This window comes from Hyperolius riggenbachi, chromosome 4, assembly GCF_040937935.1.
Source record: "Hyperolius riggenbachi isolate aHypRig1 chromosome 4, aHypRig1.pri, whole genome shotgun sequence".
NCBI lineage: Eukaryota > Metazoa > Chordata > Amphibia > Anura > Hyperoliidae > Hyperolius > Hyperolius riggenbachi.
The window spans coordinates 330,866,956-330,887,693 of NC_090649.1; the positions used below are offsets into that span (position 1 = coordinate 330,866,956).

Sequence of the window (20,738 nt, forward strand, 5' to 3'; positions counted from 1 at the left end):
GGATGCAGATCAATTGTTCGTTATATTTAGTTCATGTCTGTATTGCAAGTGATAAAACACTAAAGTGGTTACTCACCTGAGACAGTAAAAACTTTAAACTTAACCACTTAAGGACTGGGGCTGTTTTGAATGATCTGTGCTGCGTGGGCTCTCCAGCCTGCAGCACAGATCGTGTAAAAGGCAGGGCGATCAGACTACCCCCCCCCCCCCCACCCTTTTGACCTGCTGGGGGGGGTCTGATCGCCACCGCTCCAAGTCGCCGGGGGGGGGCTCTCCTCAAAGCCCCCCTCCGCAGCGCGATTCCTCCCTTCCTCTCCTTCCCTCCCTACCTCTTGCTCCATGGGCGGCACAGGACGGCGATGCGTCCTGCGCCGCCTCTGATAGGCTTCAGCCTATCACACGGCTGCGATTCCCAGACAATCAGAGGCCGGGGATCACCAATCTCCTTTACGTCTCCTTGATGTAAACAGCGGGGATTTCTTCCCCGCCTGTTTACAATTAGCCTGCGAGCCGCGATCGGAGACTCGCAGGCTGTTCACGGAGACACCCTCCATGAACTGACATGCGTTTCCATGTAAAACCACAAACGACCAGCCGCCGCCTATCTGCATTAGCTGGTCGTTAAGTGGTTAAGGTGGCCATACACCGATCAATATGGACAAATAGATCTTTCTCGGATCAATGACTGATCAGAGAGGGATTTATCTGCTTGAATCCCTCCGCACACTGCACACAGATTTTCAATTTCAGCATGAAATCTTTGAAAATCTGTGTGCCCCTGCAGAGTCTCCCGCTCCCCCCCCCCCCCCCCCCCATCTGTAGCACCTCCATACACTTCCATCCTGGCTGCTTGTGTTTGGTAGTGATGGATGGAGAGGAGGTTGGGCAAAGCAGCATTTGCCATTAATCCAGGAACTACATCTACAGACTCAGCTATTTAATAATAATGTACAAATGATTTATGTTCAGTGCACAAAGCACATTACATGTTCCACCCAACATGTATTAAAATAAATCTAAATCCCAAACTACGTCTTTAAAGCACAATGCCATTCAGAACTTGAATTAGTTTATATTTTATTTTTCTACTATCAGGTGATTTTGAAAAAGGCGTGGATCATTTGACAAATGCTATTGCAGTTTGTGGACAGCCTCAGCAGCTTCTTCAAGTTTTACAGCAAACTCTTCCACCACAAGTTTTCCAGATGCTCCTGACTAAATTGCCAACCATCAGCCAGGTAATGCTACCTTTTTTATTACTATTTCACTCTGCAACAACTATCAAACAATATTTGTGTATGCAACAGAGAAAAAAACTGGGTTTGCTATTAATTGGAGAAGAAAATGTTGCTGCTCCAGAATCTTTTGATTTATTTTGTTACCTTTACTGGGAACATGTTCTTCTTGTGCACCAAAGGAGACTGACTCACTCAGACAACAAAGGTAACAAGTATACCGCTAAATGTTCCCTTTATTCTAGAGACGCACCATTTTCCAAATGTAATTAAGAGAAAATTTGATATGTTCTATTTCTCAGATAAGTCATCATAAATAACTTATATATGCAGTATTAGCAGTGCTTAGTCCACAAAATTGAAATAAACCAATCAAAGGCAAGTTGTTTGTGCTGCTGCAATAAAGCAATCACTGTAATTTTAAAAGCCATATATACAGTGGCTTGCAAAAGTATTCGGCCCCCTTGAAGTTTTCCACATTTTGTCACATTACTGCCACAAACATTAATCAATTTTATTGGAATTCCATGTGAAAGACCAATACAAAGTGGTGTACATGTGAGAAGTAGAATGAAAATCATACATAATTCCAAACATTTTTTACAAATCAATAAGTGAAAAGTGGGGTGTGCGTAATTATTCGGCCCCCGCCCCCCCCCTGAGTCAATACTTTGTAGAACCACCTTTTGCTGCAATTACAACTGCCATTCTTTTAGGGTATCTCTCTACCAGCTTTGCACATCTAGAGACTGAAATCCTTGCCCATTCTTCTTTGCAAAACAGCTCCAGCTCAGTCAGATTAGATGGACAACGTTTGTGAACAGCAGTTTTCAGATCTTGCCACAGATTCTTGATTGGATTTAGATCTGGACTTTGACTGGGCCATTCTAACACTAACAAACTGCGGCTGAGCCTCTGCTCAAATAACTCGCGCGAAGTCTGGAAAGGTCTCAAGGTGGCCACAAATTTTAAGGCTCCCCCTCACCACACGACTCCCAGCGCTAAGCTAGCAGAAGATCTGAATAGGTTCTACTGTAGGTTTGAAGATAACCAAGAAGGGGCACCCTACGACCAGGTGCCACTGGTCACGACCTCCCAGGCTCATACTAGGCCAGGCCCCCCAGCCGCACTGATGGTCTCAGAGGCCGAGGTTCTTAGACACCTTAAGCTACTCAATCCCAGGAAAGCTTCGGGCCCAGATGGTGTGTCAAACCTCTGCCTAAAAACCTGTGCAGACCAACTGGCCCCAGTCCTCACTTCCCTGTTCTCACAATCCCTAAAGGAACACAGGGTTCCCTCTTGCCTAAAAATCTCCACAATCATCCCCATCCCAAAGAAACCTGGTGCCACTGACCTAAACAACTTCAGACCTGTCGCACTGACATCAAACATCATGAAGGTCTTCGAGAGGCTGGTCCTCTCCCACCTGAAACACACCACCAAAAACCTGATGGATCCTTACCAGTTTGCCTACAGGGCCAACAGGTCCGTGGAGGATGCCATCAATATCAGCCTGGAGCACGTTCTGAGCCACCTAGACAGACCAAACACCTATGCCAGGATCCTCCTCTTGGACTTCAGCTCCGCCTTCAATACTATCAGCCCTGACATTCTCTCTGACAGACTAGTTCTCCTAAATGTGCATCCCAGCCTCTGTAGCTGGCTGAAGGACTTTCTCACAAACAGGACTCAGACAGTCAAGCTGGGCACCTTCTCCTCGCAGATACGAGTCACCAACACGGGTGCACCCCAGGGCTGTGTCCTGTCCCCAATTCTGTTCTCGCTGTACACAAACTTCTGCACCTCAACAAGCAACTCGGTCCAGGTCATCAAGTTTGCAGATGACACCACCATCCTCGGTCTCATAGATGAGAGCGATGAACGAGCCTATCGCCAACAGATTATGAATATCTGCAACTGGTGCAAGACAAACAAGCTTGTACTGAACACAGCCAAAACCGCAGAACTGATCATTGACTTCAGAAAAGGCCGTTCCGAACTCCCCCCGGTCCACATCGAAGGCACTGAGGTTGTCAGGGTCCTGCATGCGCGTTTCCTAGGCACCACCATATCCAGCAACCTAAAGTGGGAGGAAAATACCACAATGATCCAGAAGAAAGCGCAACAACGCCTGTTTTTCCTACGACAGCTGAAAAAGTTTGGAATGTCTCCAGACATTATGACCTGCTTCTACTCTGCAGCCATTGAGTCAATACTTGGCTCTTCCATCATCGTGTGGTATGCAGGGGCCTCTGCGAGGGACAGGTACAAGCTACAAAGAGTCATAAAGTCTGCAGAAAGGATCATCGGCACTCCTCTCCCACCACTCAACCTTCTCTACTCGTCCAGAATGCGCTCGGGGGCCGCTAGGATAGCAGGCGACCCCACCCACCCTGGAAACCGCTACTTCAGTCTTCTCCCTTTAGGCCGCCGCTACAGGTCCTTACCCACCAGGACCACTAGACACAGGAACACCTTCTTTCCCCAAGCCATTGATCTCCTCAACGTACCCTCCACATCGCACTCCCTTGCTCCAGTGCTACACCCGGGTAGTTAGCCCACCCATGTTACATCACCCCAACTAGTCTAGAGTCATTAAAACTACTCCAATGCCCTCCCTACTTTAAATTACTCTACTCACTGTATATCTGTTTGTCCTTAATACTGTATATCTGTATAACTTGTACAATACTGCACATCTGCATAACTTGTCTTTCGCACTACTCGAGCCTGTCTGTGCCAAAAATAATTCCAGGTACAACCCCTGTACTTGGCCATTAAAATTGATTCTGATTCTGATAGATATGTTTTGTTTTAAATCATTCCATTGTTGCCCTGGCTTTATGTTTAGGGTCGTTGTCCTGCTGGAAGGTAAACCTCCACCCCAGTCTCAAGTCTTTTGCAGACTCCCAAGAGGTTTTCTTCCATGATTGCCATGTATTTGGCTACACACATCTTCCCATCAACTCTGACCAGCTTCCCCGTCCCTGTTGAAAAGAAGCACCCCCAGAGCATGATGCTTCCACCACCATATTTCACAGTGGGGATGGTGTGTTCAGAGTGATGTGCAGTGTTAGTTTTCCGTCACACATAGCGTTTTGCATTTTGGCCAAAAAGTTCCATTTTGGTCTCATCTGACCAGAGCACCTTCTTCCACATGTTTGCTGTGTCCCCCACATGGCTTGTGGCAAACTGCAAATAGGATTTCCTATGCTTTTCTGTTCACAATGGCTTTCTTCTTGCCACCCTTCCATAAAGGTCAACTTTGTGTAGTGCACGACTAATAGTTGTCCTATGGACAGATTCCCCCACCTGAGCTGTAGATCTCTGCAGCTCGTCCAGAGTCACCATGGGCCTCTTGACCGCAATTCTGATCAGCGCTCTTGTTTAGCCTGTGAGTTTAGGTGGACAGCCTTGTCTTGGTAGGTTTACAGTTGTGCCATACTCCTCCTATTTCTGAATGATCGCTTGAACAGTGCTCCGTGGGATGTTCAAGGCTTTGGAAATCTTTTTGTAGCCTAAGTCTGCTTTAAATTTCTCATTAACTTTATTACTGACCTGTCTGGTGTGTTCTTTGGACTTCATGGTGGTGTTGCTCCCAATATTCTTAGACAACCTCTGAGGCCGTCACAGAGCAGCTGTATTTGTACTGACATTAGCTTACACACAGGTGCACTCTATTTAGTCATTAGCACTCATCAGGCAATGTCTGTGGGCAACTGACTGCACTCAGACCAAAGAGGGCTGAATAATTACGCACACCCCACTTTGCAGTTATTGATTTTTAAAAAATGTTTGGAATCATGTATGATTTTTGTTCCACTTCTCACGCGTACACCACTTTGTATTGGTCTTTCATGTGGAATTTCAATAAAATTGATTCATGTTTGTGGCAGTAATGTGACAAAATGTAGAAAACTTCAAGGGGGCCGAATACTTTTGCAAGCCACTGTACATGTCTGATTTTGACCATCTGAAGCCTGATGTGTAGATGTCACTAGTAGGGATGGGCAGTGAGATGCAATCAATTCTGCATTGATGGAGGTTTATGCAAATTGTGTATGCAAATGTATGCACTCCCTCGGCTCATCAAATTAATTAATTATATATTATGTTAAATTTGGGATTGACTGCAAATGAAGTTGCACAGTAGTACTGTAGTCTACATATGCACTCACCGCAGAGCTGTTGTGAATCTACTGAAAATGTTGTGCACATTGAATGCAGAGGTGTTCTCTATCACCCTTAAACCTGGTTCAGATTGTACATGAAGAATGTGTAATAGAGGAAGAATTCCCCCCCCCCCCCCCCCTCCATTCTCCTGCAGAGTACCTGCACATCACTCTTCGATGTACCTACAGTTAGATTGCCTACAGCCTGATCGATGTTCTTTGTTCCTGCCTGCACCCTCTACAAGTACTCTTACCAAGTGCTAGTAGTGATTTCTGTATAACCGCTACTCTACAGCTATATCCTAACTGTACTTAAAATTCATCTCTGGTGTACATTTAAAAAAAAATAAAAATCAAAGGTCGTGATGACTTCATTGAAGCGTCTTCAAACTTCTCCCGAGTGCCGGCGCATGTCCCCCACAGCTGCGCTCGACTCACCTCTGAACAGAGTTCAACGATGTCTGTCGTCCTCTTTCCGCCACCTCCTGGCTCTTGTGCTCGGCATGCTTCCTGTATGTCAAATGAGAGGGAGCAGGAGGCGGACTGGCTAGATGGACATGGCTGGACTCTGGCTGAAAGATGAGTCCAGCACTGCTGCTTGGAGGGGGGGGGGGGGGGGGGAGACTGAGGCACAGATTGACAAGTTGAGACACATGGGTGACAAACATGCACGTGGGGGACAAACAGAGGCACAGTAGGTGTTGCAGACAGGCACAGAGGGGGGGACAAACTATCATGGGGAGGACAAATGGGCATGGTGGGAACAAAGGCACCCAAGGGGACAACTGGGCACAGAGGGGGACACTGGAGGCAAAGGGGGGCACATAGCCAAAGGGGACAGAGATGGCTCGGCATACCGACTTAAGAACGAATCTGCAGTCCCTATCTCGTTTAACCAGAGACTACCTGGACAGTATTTAACTCTTCGCTAATAATTACATTTTTCTGTTATTTTTGTCTTTCAGAGAATTGGAAGTGTACAGAGTCTAACCGAAGATGATGTTGAGTAAAACGGCTCCAGAATGAAATCATGTTACTTCTACACAGTAGTTAGCTGGATGAATGGATATGCTATTATTAAGCACTAGTGTTTTTCGTATTGTTTATACTTTAATTTACTATAAGTTGTATGTAAAACCATCTGCACTCTGTTCACCATTTTTATTTTTTTTATTTTTTGGTTGGTGGAATGGAATTAAGTTATGCGACACTTACCGCAAAAAAAAAAAAAAAGATATTGAATAAGTCTGCCACAGGATTTTCAGTAATTCCTGAAACCAAAACTAACTTCTGTTGTTTTTAACAAACATTGAGCCCTAAGATGCTATTAAATTGTCATCTTCAAGTTACTCCAACATTTTTATATGTCTATAAAATTTCTGATGAATGAAATTTCTCCTGTATTTTTGCATTTCTTGCACAGCTGACTCTAGATTAAGGATTTTTTTTATCAACAACTATTGGCTTAAATTGGATTTCGGACGATTTTGTTTTTATATAAGGTGGAGGCTTGAAACCCTTTGTCTGTTACCCTTTGTCTTTGTCTCCTATCACAGTGATTTTCTCCTACACTTTTTCTCTCCCAAAGACATGAGAAATGCACCTTACAGTCATTAATTGTACATCGTCGGTCACTACCATATCTGTAGTTTTAGGGTCAACAGAGTAAATATACTTTAGTATGAAGGCCTAAGGGCCATTTCCACTACCCTGCGACTTTGATTCTGATCGCAAATTGCAAGGTACATTAAACTAATGGAAACTGCAGCAGCAATTTCCATTAGTGCGATCCGATTTGGATGCGATTGAGCTTTACTATACTGACTATAGTAGCGCAATCACATGGTGGAAATTGGGTCACGATTGCATTTCATAGTGCAAAAAAGCCCTAACACACAATGGGCACAATTCACAAAGCTTTTGCACATGTTTTCACCTTATCTATGTTAGATTTTTGGGAGCTTGGGGAAAAAAAAAAAAAAAAAAAGTAACATAATAAAGGTAAGAAAAGTAATATTCAAATGAAGTAAATCAGGAACAACTTGCGTTAATTATTTTGCTTGTAAAGGTGCTGACATTTTATTTTTATCAATTAGGTGATACATTTAGTCATTTATGAGAAGTTTTGTGAATAGAGCCCATTATGTTCAAAGGGTTGGAATACCTAATCAAACTTTGTACAATATTGTAGTGTATGACAGGATAGCAGCATCTCGGATGTTTGTATATAGGTTAGTTTCCATTACTGGCATCTCATTTTCTGTAATTTAGTGGAACCGACTGGCGTTTAAAGTAAAGCAAAGGCTGGAAAAAGGTTAACTATGCATAGCTAGATGATATAGAAGATTTCCAGACGCTTCCAGGCTCTCTATTGCATCTGGCCTCACCTCCATCTTGACACTGTAGTCTCCAATCAGAACTATGGTGGGTCTCGAGGGAGCAGTCACCATCCATCCACATGCCCTCTAAGTACTCCTGCACTGCTGCGTGTCCAATATGTTTCTGAACTGTTAGCTAGGGCTGTTATGCACATCCATGAGGGAGCACAATCCTCAAGGGCCTGCTAGGTGTACAGCACATACACCAGGTGCATATTGGTCCAAACTACAAATGGGGGCCACTTTGGAAAGGCTGAGTGGAGACATTGAGCAGCATGGAGGGATCTGAAGAGCTTGCATATCATCAACGTAAGTATATCTTTTAACACAGAGACCTGCACCCAGTACACTACTTTTTAAATGTAGTTGTCTATTTGGATCTGCCTTTGTATGTAATACCATAATTTAATTTGGTATGTGGGCTAATATAACTGTTCTCTTAATGTCATCCACCTTGTGGATTAAAAAAAACAAACACTTTCTTACTATTGAATGCATATGGCCACATTGCAACTAACCTTCCCTTTGAAGTGCCTCAGGGCTAGTTCACACTCAGCGCTCGGAGCGCCCCGTTAGCCCACGATTGCATTCTGCTTGCGATTCTTGTGCTCTTTGTGCTTGTGATTCCCATTCAATAGAACAGGAATCACAGAACAATCGCCCCCAAAATTCTGCATGCAGCGCATGTATCCATAGGGATACATTGTAGTAGCGCTTTGCTGATTGCTGGTGATCAGCAAAGCGCAGAAGAATCGCCCCAATGTGAACCAGCCCTCATGGGAGGAGGAGGTTGTGGGCCAGGCTGCCACTTGCCTTCCTTACACTTGTCTGTATGGGAGGGAAGTATGGTCAGTCTGCCACTGTAACCCTGGTCTACTATGTCAGAGGCGGTGCCTTTAACCAGTACACTATCCAGTCACATCATTGACCAATGTTACACAGACACACATATTAGTGATGTAACAATCTTAGGATAAATATACCAGACCATATGGTGTCAGAAAAGCGTACACAGGGAGGAGGCCCCTGCCAAATAGGCTTACAATCCGAGTGGTGGATGAGAGTGATACATAAGGTAGGGAGGGGGATGGCGCTATGAAGATGATTAAGCAATGGCAAACACATTTTTTTTTTTTTTTTAAAGGGACACTATTGCGAATTTCCTGGTTTTTAGTCCCTTTAACATAAATATGTGTAAGTGGAGTAATGTCATTGCCACTTATTGTGGCTGATCAAAAGGATTTTTTACATTGCCACTAACCATTTATAGCTAGTGAGTCACGTCAGAAGATTTACCTTTGTGACGCGACTTAGCATAATCCATTTTGCAGTAGGAGGCATCTGTATTTGTAGATACTGCAGCCGTTACATCCGCCCTCTGGTCAGCCCAGCTAAGTTTGGTCCAAATTGTAACTGTGCAGTTACTGAGATCTGTGTAGGCTGCAGCCGCCGTACAGGTATATAGTTATAGTATAGCTGCCTGCTGAGGACCTCTTATTTGAAGCTGGCACAGTGACAGACACCTATTGGTGTCCGTTGCTGTGGTAACCAGCAATCGGCTTTTAAATTGCGCAAGACGGCAGCATCAGCGAGCACACACAAGTTTGTGTCTGCTCACTGATGCTGCCGCTTTCTTGTGCAAAAGAAGACTGTTTTGCTTGCATTTGCTGTGGGTAACGCTCTCATATGGAGGCAAATGCAGGTGAAACAGACTTCATTTAGACACACACGCACGCCTCTAGGTAAAGTAATATCAGTCCTCGGTCCCAGCAAATGTGTCTGTATAAATATCCAATGTATGGCCAATTCTGATATAGAAAGCTTCTGATATAGTAAACTACTGTCCCTTGAAGTTTACTATAAAGGGTAGTACTTTTTGAAAAAACGGCCTGCATGCAGAGACCGACAACAACAAGGAGTGACTTTTGTCACTAACTTAAGTTTAGAGTATCACAAAATCTTTGCTATTATTAAAAAAAATATTTTCTTTACCAAAAATGACCATTTTGGATGAGGGTGTCCGATTTTTGTCTTGGCGCTCTGTCCTCCACCCTATCCCCCAGCCTGTACTGATCTGATTGTCCTCATACTCTGACATGGTTAACGACAAAACTGTTTATACTGTATAAATGTGGTTATTCCACATGTAGATATTCATAACCAAACTCGAGGTGACTTCAGCTTCATACAACAAAGTTTTTGCAATAAAACAGTACATCAATTGTGAGACTTGCAATATGGTATACATGGTGACATGTACAGAATTTAATATGCAGTACGTTGGTTGTATCACATGTCCTTTACGTCAACATATCGTGAAACACTATAATGGCCTAGGCAGATGTATCAAAAAATAATGCCACGATTGCAGGTTTATCTAGTGTGTCTAAACATTACTATAAAGGGATTCTATTGTATATGATTTTATCAAGTGTTGAAGAGACATGGGGTATATACTGAAATGATTCTATATAAAAGGTATTTAGCCACCAAATTAACGCAGTAAATCGATATTCAGTGTGATCCAAAAAAATACATTATATGAAATATAGAGGCACAGATGCACAAAATACGACCAGCTATGTGATAAACAGAGTAAGGATGGGGGGAGTAATCACTCCATCTATGCAGAACGACCACTTCGTCAGGAGCCATATTTCAAAGTGATATCTGCTGTCTCAAATGGCTAAAGGCAGTGTCTGTGACATTGCTATAGGTGACGTCTTGCTGGAGTCCAAGAACAGCTGATGAGGCACTTGCGATGGACATAACTGCAGCTGAAATTCACATAGAACAATATACAACAAACAAAAAGTAGACATGTATATTTCTTTCCCACAACTGCAATGCTCTTCTAAGTGAATAAATATATATTAAAAAAATGGTTAATTATAACTGGAGATATCTGAAGATGAAGATGATATTTATGTATGAATAACTCCATAGAGAGCGACAGTGAAGGTGCAGATTTCCTGTATTCTGTAATGGGGTGGACATCTGCAACCCTTCTAGCAATAACAGCCCATTGTTGTCTACAGCGATTCAACTTTCATAATAAGAGATACAAGGCACGTGGAGTTGCTTAAAGGACTACTGTGGAAAAGTAGAGGGGAAAAAAAGAGTTGAACTTACCCGGGGCTTTTAATAGTCCCCTGCAGACATCCTGTGCCCGCGCAGCCACTCACCGATGCTCCAGTCCCCGCCTCCGGTTCACTTCTGGAATTTCCGACTTTAAAGTTGGAAAACCACTGCGCCTAAGTGGCCGTGTCCTCGCTCCAGCTGATGTCTAGAGGTGGCCCGAACCTCTGATTTTTCAGTTCGCGAACTTCCGCGAAAGGTTCGGTTCGCGAACCGCAATAGATTTCAATGGGGAGGTGAACTTTGAAAACTAGATACATTTATGCTGGCCACAAAAGTGATGGAAAAGATGTTTCAAGGGATGTAACACCTGGAGGGGGGGGTATGGATGAGTGGGATAGACGCCAAAAGTCCCGGGGAAAAATCTGGATTTGACGCAAAGCAGCGTTTTAAGGGCAGAAATCACATTGAATGCTAAATTGCGGGCCTCAAACATCTTGCATGTGTATAAATCAATCAGGGAGTGTAATTAGAGTACTGCTTCACACTGACACACCAAACTCACTGTGTAATGCACCGCAAACAGCTGTTTGCATAGTGACGGCCGTGCTGGACTGGTGCATACCATGGCGAGAGTGCAGGCCGTGGCGGTGTTCAAGCCCATATGGGCGCCAGGCTGTGGTAGCTCAATGATAGAACAACAGTGACTGTCCAGCTGATCAAATTTGGTCTGTCCACAATGAAGCCACGACCTTATTATCTTTGGTGTGCCCCCCTCCCCCCCCCCCCGAGACACTCATATAGCCGGCGGTCATTGCTTCATTGTGATACGCAAGCCCCTTCAACGCAGCAAGGTAATGATCACGAAGGGGAATGGGCACATGTACATGCCTTTTGTTTTGTTTTTTAAGCTGCACTGCAACCAGAAAAATTAGGCAGGCATGTACACGCACCAGAAAAATTAGTATAGCGGCCGCTGCTAGCAGCGGCCTTAAAAATTCAGGAATCCACCTGGAGTCCTGAACCCTGTTGGTGGTGGCGGAGAAGGCAAGCGGCCTGCAGGTAGAGATGCTGTGTGTAGGGATTGACTTAGTCTTCGGGCAGGCAGTAGTCCTCCGGGATCCATGCCTCATTCATTTTGATAAAGGTGAGGTACTGAACACTTTTGTGACCTAGGCGACTTCTCTTCTCAGGAACAATGCCTCCAGCTGCGCTGAAGGTCCTTTCTTGAGGCAGGGCAAGACAGAAGTTGGATGGCAAATTGGGACAGCTCTGGCCACAGGTCAAGCCTGCGCACCCAGTAGTCCAAGGGTTTATTGCTGCTCACAGTGTCTACATCCACACTTAAAGTCAGGTAGTCGGCTACCTGCCGGTCCAGGCGTTGGTGGAGGGTGGATCCGGAAGGGCTAAGGCGAGGCGTTTGACTAAAGAATGTCCGCATGTCTGACATCACCATGAGATCGCTGGAGCGTCCTGTCCTTGCCTGCGTGGACATGGGAAAAGGATTTCTGGCAGTGGTACCTTTATTGCGTTGTGCTGTGACATCACCCTTATACGCATTGTAAAGCATACTTGCCAGCTTATTCTGCATGTGCTGCATCTTTTCTGCCTTCAGGTGACGTGGTAACATGTCCGCCACTTTGTGCCTATATCGAGGGTCTAGTAGCGTGGCCACCCAGTACAGCTCATTTCCCTTGGGTTTTTTATACGGGGGTCCCTCAACAGGCTGGACAGCATGAAAGACGCCATCTGCACAAAGTTGGATCCAGATGTACTCTCCATCTCCTCTTGTTCTTCCTCAGTGACGTCAGGTAAGTCCTCCTCCCCCCAGCCACGAACAATACCACGGAAACATTGAGCAGCGCAAGCCCCCTGCGACGCCTGCTGAGGCTGTTCTTCTGCCGCTGCCTTCTCCTCCTCCAAAGAAACACTTTCCTCATCATCCGAGTCTGACTCCTCTTCCCCACACAACCCTTCCTCCTCCTCCCCCCTCTGTGCTGCCGCAGGTGTTGAGGAAACATCTGGTTCTGATGTAAATTGCTCCCACAACTGTGCCTGTCGTAACTGTTCCTCTTCACACTCCTCCACAGCTTGATCCACCACTCTAAGCACGGCACGCTCCAGGAAGTAAACGTACGGGATCAAGTCGCTCCTCAAACGGCCGCATGAGCCTGCATGCATTTCGCATTAGTGTCCAGTTCGGGGGCCAGAACATCCCCATCTCCCCAGATTGTGACCTTCTACTGAAATTGTAGAGATACTAGGTGACGGCTTTCTCCTGTTCTAGCAGGCGAGAGAACATGAGCAGGGTCGAATTCCAGCGAGTCGGGCTATCACATATCAAGCGTCTCACCGGCAAGTTGTTTCTCCACTGAATGTCCGCAAAGCGTGCCATGGCCGCGAAAGACCGCCTGAAATGCCCACACAACTTCCTGGCCTGCTTCAGGATGTCCTCTAAGCCTGGGTACTTTGCCAAAAATCTTTGAATGACTAGATTCAGCACATGTGCCATGCAGGGTACGTGTCAGCTTTCCCAAATTCAAAGCGGAAAGGAGATTGCTGCCGTTGTCACACACCACATTGCCAATCTCCAGCTGGTGCGGGGTCAGCCACTGATCCACCTGTTTGTTAAGAGCAGCCAGGAGAGCTGGTCCAGTGTGACTCTCTGCTTTGAGGCAAGACATGTCTAAGATGGCGTGACACCATCATACCTGGCATGCAGCATAGGCCGCAGCTGGAGCTGTGTAGCTGGAGAGGAGATCGCGGCACCAGCCAAGGAGGAGGAGGATGACGACAGCGAAGAGGATGTAGCAGGCGGAGAGGAGGTGGCAGGAGGCCTGCCTGCAAGCCGTGGAGGTGTCACAAGTACATCAACTCTAAAAAAAGAAAGGTTGACTGTATAGGACTCCTAAAGGATGAGGGTGGGAACTCAATGGTGTATGACCAAGGTAAGGCAGAGTTATTAAATGTTTTATTTGCTTCTGTCTTCACAAAGGAAACAGCACTGTTGCAAATTACAGAGGCAGAAGAGTCTCAATCTTCTAACTGTAATATTAAATACTTAACGCAGGAAGAAGTGAAGGCAAGACTAAATAAATTAAAAATAGACAAGGCACCTGGCCCGGATGGCATGCATCCTCGGGTCCTAAGGGAATTAAGTTCAGTTATAGCTAAACCCCTTTTTCTCAGCATCAACATGGGTTTACTAAAGACAGGTCCTGTTTGACTAACATGCTCAGCTTTTATGAGGTAGTGAATGCTAATATGGATTTTGGGAATGCTGTAGATGTGATATACTTGGACTTTGCAAAGGCCTTCGACACTGTTCCCCACAGAAGTCTGGTGCAAAAGTTGAGGATGCAAGGACTGGGGAAGAGTTTGTGTGCATGGATAGGGAACTGGCTAATGGACAGAAAACAAAGAGTTGTGGTCAATGGATCGTACTCAAAATGGGAGACTGTTAGCAGTGGGGTCCCACAGGGGTCTGTACTGGGTCCAGTGCTCTTCAATTTATTTATTAATGACCTACTAGATGCAGTTGTGAGCAATGTTGCTATTTTTGCAGATGATACAAAATTGTGCAGAATCATCAACTCTCAGGAAGATAGTGTCATATTGCAACAGGATCTGGATAGGATGGCTATATGGGCACATACATGGCAGATGAAATTCAATGTTGAAAAATGTAAAGTCATGCATTTTGGCCGTACCAATGGTCTAGCACCATACAAAATAAATGGGATACAGTTGGGGACATCAAACTTGGAGAAGGATTTAGGAGTACTCATCGACAACAAGTTAAATAATCGTACTCAATGCCAAGCCGCTGCAGCTAAAGCTAACAAAATTTTGGGATGCATTAAAAGGGAAATAAAAACTCGAGATGCTAGCATAATATTGCCCCTGTTTAACTCTCTAGTAAGGCCACATCTGGAAAAGGGAATTCAGTTCTGGGCACCACATTACAAAAAAGATATTGCAGTTTTAGAGCAGGTGCAGAGACGAGCAACAAAATTGATACGTGGGATGGAAGGTCTCGCTTACCAAGAAAGGTTAGATAAACTGGGTTTATTTAGTCTAGAGAAAAGACGCCTTAGAGGAGATCTAATTAACATGTATAAATACATCAGAGGGCAATATAATAGCTTGGCGGATGAGCATTTTGTCCCTAGACCTTCTCAGAGGACTAGAGGACATGATCTGCGCATGGAGGAAAAACGTTTTAGCCATTTATTTAGGAAAGGGTTCTTTACAGTAAGAGTGATTAAGATGTGGAATGCATTGCCACAGGAAGTCATTATGTCATTATGGCAAACTCTATACCTGCATTTAAAGGGGGCTTAGATGCTTTCCTTGCGTTGAAAGACATCCATGGCTACAATTACTAGGTTATGCCTACTGATGTTGATCCAGGGATTTTATCTGATTGCCATCTGGAGTCGGGAAGGAATTTTTCCCTTTTGGGGCTAATTGGACCATGCCTTTTAAGGGTTTTTTCGCCTTCCTCTGGATCTACAGGGATATGTGAGGGAGCAGGCTGGAGTTGTACTTTGTACTGGTTGAACTCGATGGACGTATGTCTTTTTTCAACCAAAATAACTATGTGACTAAGTTGGTCCGCTGCACAGCCACGTACTCCCTGCTTGCCATCGGTCACCAGGTTGACTCAATGGGCTGTGTAAGTAATGTAGCGGCTCTGACCGTGTTTGGCAGACCAGGCATCCGTGGTCATGGGGACCCTTGACCCAACGCTGTGTGCGAAATAATTGCGGCCTGGCATCTTCCACTGTGGTGTCCCAATGGCCACAAATTTACGGAAGACGTCAGAGTCCACCAGCTTGTATGGTAACAGCTGGCGAGCTAACAGTTCCGCCACGCCAGCTGTCAGACGCCGGGCAAGGGGGTGACTGGCAGAAATTGGCTTCTTCCGCTCAAAGATTTCCTTCACGGACACCTGGCTGCTGTGGGCAGAGGAGCAGGAACCGCTCAAGGTCAGAGGCGGAGTGGAGGAGGGTGGCTGTGAAGGTGAAAGGGAGAAAGCGGCTGAAGATGCTGCACCTGAAGGAGGAAGAGGAGAAGGAGGGTGGCTTTTCTTTTGTGTGCTGCTTTACCTCTGGTGCTCTTCCCATTGCAGTTTGTGCCTTTTCTCCAGGTACCTTCGTAAGGCACTTGTCCCTATGTTAGTGTTGGCCTTTCCACGGCTCAATTTTTGGAGGCAGAGAGAACAGATGGCATTGCTCCGATCTGAGGCAGACACACTAAAAATTTTCCAAACCGCTGAGCCCCCCTGGAGTGATGGCACTATGGTGGCCTCAGCAGCTGACGTTGAAGGGCATGTTGGCTGGCTGTCCATGTCGATACATGGCGCCGTACACTGCCACCAGCTGTTTCTGATGATGAGCTCCCCCTGCTTCTTTCAGGAACTCGTCTCCTCCTACTCCTCTCTGACTCCCCCTCTGAACTGTCCCCCTGTTCATCTCCTCTATGGGGAACATACGTGGGATCCGTATCATCGTCATCATCATAATCATCCTGCCCAGCTTCGCTTGCCTCAGACACCTCCAAAACTGCACCAACAGCAGGTACTTCATAAACCTCCTCCTCACACGTTACGTCCATAGTGTCGCCTAACTCACACATATGAAGTGGTGTAACTTGCTTAGCGCCTTCATCTTGTTGTTGCAGTAGTGGCTGGGAATCAGTGATTTTACCACCAAATAACACCTGCGAAGTGTCAAATGCAGCGGATGTGGTGCTTGTAGTAGCGCTGGTGGCTGTGGGAGATGAGGTGTTCTGTGTTAAATAGTCAACCACGTCCTGACAACCCTGGGAGTTGATGGTACGTGCCTTCCTCTGAGCACTGTACTTTGGGCCAGGGCCGCACGAAATCACATCAACACGACCTCACACAGACCTGCCGGTGCCGAGTGGCCTTACTCTGGGTCTGCCTCTACCTCTTCCGCTACCTGTTTTGTCCGTTTTGTCCATATCAGGGGGGGGGGGGATGAAGTGAAAGGTATGCACTGACTTGACTAATACAATGTGCAGTCACACAGGTGCAGTTGACAGGTATGCACGGAGTGGTATATCACACTGCGTGCACTCGGTAGGTGGGTGGGTGCACTGAACACAACAGGTGGGTATATGCAGTGATGAGGTGGGTTCACTGAACTCAACAGCTAGGTATATGCTGTGATGAGGTGGGTTCACTCAACACAAAAGGTAGGTATATGCAGTGATGAAGTGGGTTCACTCAACACAAAAGGTAGGTATATGCAGTGATGAGGTGGGTTCACTGAACACAACAGCTAGGTAGATCCTGTGATGAGGTGGGTTCACTCAACACAAAAGGTAGGTATATTCAGTGATGAGGTGGGTTCACTGAACACAAAAGGTAGGTATATGCAGTTATGAGGTGGGTTCACTCAACACAAAAGGTAGGTATATTCAGTGATGAGGTGGGTTCACTGAACACAAAAGGTAGGTATATGCAGTTATGAGGTGGGTTCACTCAACACAAAAGGTAGGTACATGCAGTGATGAGGTGGGTTCACTGAACACAAAAGGTAGGTATATGCAGTGATGAGGTGGGTTCACTGAACACAACAGCTAGGTATATGCAGTGATGAGGTGGGTTCACTGAACACAACAGCTAGGTATATGCAGTGATGAGGTGGGTTCACTGAATGTGCTGGGCCTGGTAGTGGCACACACACAGTATGAATTAGCAAGGGTGTCTATGCAACACAAGTGTCAGTGGGACACACAGAAAAAAAAATAGATCACAATAACAAGATTAGCTCTCAAAAGAGCTGTTTTGGGGTGCTATTTTAGCAATAAGAATCAGCCAGGAGCAAGCTAACAAGCCTATAACAGCCTAACTAATCTTTCCCTATGAGAGTCTGCCAGCAACTGTCCCTTCTCTCACTATTGCAGGCACACGAGTGAGTGTAATGGCCGGTGGAGCCTGCCTTATATAAGGAAGGGGAGTGGCTCCAGGAGAGAGTGTAGCCTGATTGGCTACAATGTGCCTGCTGACTGTGATGTAGCGGGTCAAAGTTGACCCTAATGGTGCACTATGGGGGCGAACCGAACCACCGGAAGTTCGCCTGGAACCGTTCACCGGCGAACCGCTCGGGCCATCTCTACTGATGTCACCAGAAGTGTATTGCGTAGGCGCAGACCGAACTGGGTCTGCGCAATACACTCCTGGTGACATCAGCGGGAGCAAGGGCACAGCAGCGCAGGCTCAGTGGTTTTCCGATTTTAAAGTTGGAAATATCAGAAGTGAACCGGAGGCGGGGACCGGAGCATCTGTGAGTGGCTGCGCGGCAACAGGATGTCTGCGGGGGACCATTGGAAGCCCCAGGTACGTTCAGCTCTTTTTCCCTCGACCCCCTACAGTTATCCTTTAAAGGGAACCTAAATTGAGAAGGATGTGGATTTTTCCTTTTAAAATAATGCCAGTTGCCTGACTCTCCTGCTGATCCGGTGTCTCTAATACTTTCAGCCACAGCCCCTCAACAAGCATGCAGATCATGAGCTCTGACTGAAGTCAGACTGGATTAGCTGCATGCTTGTTTCAGGTGTGTGATTCAGCCACTACTGCAGCCAAAGAGCTTGACAGGACTGCCAGGCAAATGGTATTGTTTAAAAGGAAACTTCCATATCCCTCACAGTTAAGGTTCCCTTTAAGCTGAACAGTAACTGAAGCTAAAAAAAGATGTCCATCAAGTTAAACATTTGTGACTTACTACGCAACTTAAGTGAGCCACAAGAGCAGAAACACTCTGGCTAGAACGCCCACACCTAATGCTAGGTACACACGATACAATTTGTAACAGAACATTGTATCGTGTGTACCTAGCATTGCAATCATAGCTGTGGATGCCCTTCAAGACAAGGAAGGCATACACAGGTAAGCCATCACTACTTCTTGTGTAAGTTTGTCTACAAGAAAATACAATGCACCTACCTGTCTCTCCAACGTCAGGATGTCAGATGGTGATTAATTGCTACTGCTGTGTGCTTTCAAAGATAATTTAAATTCCATTGCGTTTCTGAACCTGCAAAAAATCAATTAACTAGATAACCCGCCCCCAGCCTCAACAATATTAATGGTGCTTACAAATGCTACACTAAATTCATCCAAGGCAATCTAGTGTGTTTAGAGGTGTCATCAGCTCATTTAAAGGTTTGGACAGTTGGATCTTTAAATGATAACTACCCCCAGTTCATTGTCCTCCTTTCCTCTCCCGATTAAAGCCATTCTGGAGCGCCCCTCCCTTCCCCATAGTAACAGTTGCGTCGCTCTGCTATAGCCAAACAGATGCCTGTACAGTGCTCAGCTTCCAAACTGTCCCCATTGGGAGACAACCGTTGTGTTTATATTTATTTATTTATTGTATTTATAAAGTGCCAACATATTATGCAGCGCTGGACATTAGTTTAGGTTACAGACAATATTTAGGGGTGACATACAGCAATACGACAATACAGGAATACAAGAAAAACCAGATCACGCAGTACAGTATGAGTACAAGGTAATGCTTACTCAGTCGCTGGATGGGAGCATGGAGATTAGGCAAGTTGAGTTCACTCAAATGCATAGCATGGGTGCAGAGTAATGCAGGTGCATGATCTGGTAGGACACAAAAGGAGGAGGACCCTGCCCGAAGGCTTACAATCTAGAGGGAGAGGTAGGGACACAAAAGGTAGGGGACCAGAGTTCAGCTGCGGGTTTAGAGCACTTGTGAGGGGTGGTAGGCCAGAGTGAAAAGGTGAGTTTTGAGGGCCTTCTTGAAGATGTTGAAGGAGGGGGCTTCCCTAATAGGTGGAGGTAGGAAGTTACATAGTGTGGGAGCAGCTCTTGAGAAGTCCTGGAGGCGTGTATGGGACTGGGTGATGCGGGGGGGGGGGGGGTCAGGAGAAGTTCATTGGAGGAGCGGAGTGAGCGGCTAGATGTGTACCTCTGAATAAGATCGGAAATGTAGGTTGAACAGGTTTTGTGGACAGATTTGTAGGCCAGACACAGTATCTTGAATCTGATTCTGGATTAGATAGGAAGCCAGTGGAGGGATTCACGGAGGGGAACTGCCATGGTGGAGGGGTGGGAGGAGTGGATAATTCTGCCTGCCGCATTCATGATGGACTGCAGCGGGGCTATTCGGGTCAGAGGGAGACCAGCCAGAAGGGCATTGCAGTAGTCAAGGTGGGAAATTATGAGGGCATGGATATACAATACAATACAATAACATTTCTATCTCGCTTTTCTCCCATAGGACTCAAAGCGCTTAGGCTCTCTCAGATTCAGTAATTGGTAGTAGGATGAAGTATTCACACAACAAAAGTTATATTTCTGCAAATGCCAAACTGAACAGGTGGGTTTTCAGTCTGGATTTGAACATGTCCAGGGATGGAGCTGTCCTGATCTGTTGAGGTAAGGAGTTCCAAAATGTAGGGGCAGCATGACAGAAGGCTCTGTCTGTATATATAATTATATTCAAGCAAGAGGCAGAACTGAAATAAAACCAACACTCAGTGAAAAGATTTACTTCCTCCATACATCCCACTACCAGGGTATTTCTGGATCTTCAGTTGGAGGGCTCTCTTGGTAGGGTCACTACTACCACCCACCGTAAGGCTTGCAGTGGGAATTCTACCTTGTTGGGCAGTAGTTGTCAACCCAACCACACTATTCGCGGTATCCCCACAGGGGAGATTACGAGAATAGTGAGGAATTGTTCTAACCCTGATCGCTTGTCAGATGAGATCAGGAAAGCAGAGGTTAAACTCTTCCAGCAACCCACACTTTCCATTGGAATAACCTTAACTATTATTAATAATATTCTCACTTCTGAACGACTAATTGCTAT

The 20,738-nt window shown here is 45.8% G+C and overlaps 1 protein-coding gene across 1 annotated transcript in view; it reads left to right on the forward strand.

The window, feature by feature from the left end:
- Positions 1–6,799, forward strand: part of TOMM20 (translocase of outer mitochondrial membrane 20) — a 28,310-nt gene extending 21,511 nt beyond the window's left edge. The window contains exons 4-5 of the mRNA XM_068231814.1: positions 1,096–1,238; positions 6,373–6,799. Coding sequence (XP_068087915.1) covers positions 1,096–1,238; positions 6,373–6,417 — 188 coding nt within the window. The 3' untranslated portion in view covers positions 6,418–6,799. The remainder of the gene's footprint in view (positions 1–1,095; positions 1,239–6,372) is intronic.
- Positions 6,800–20,738: the final 13,939 nt, after the last annotated feature.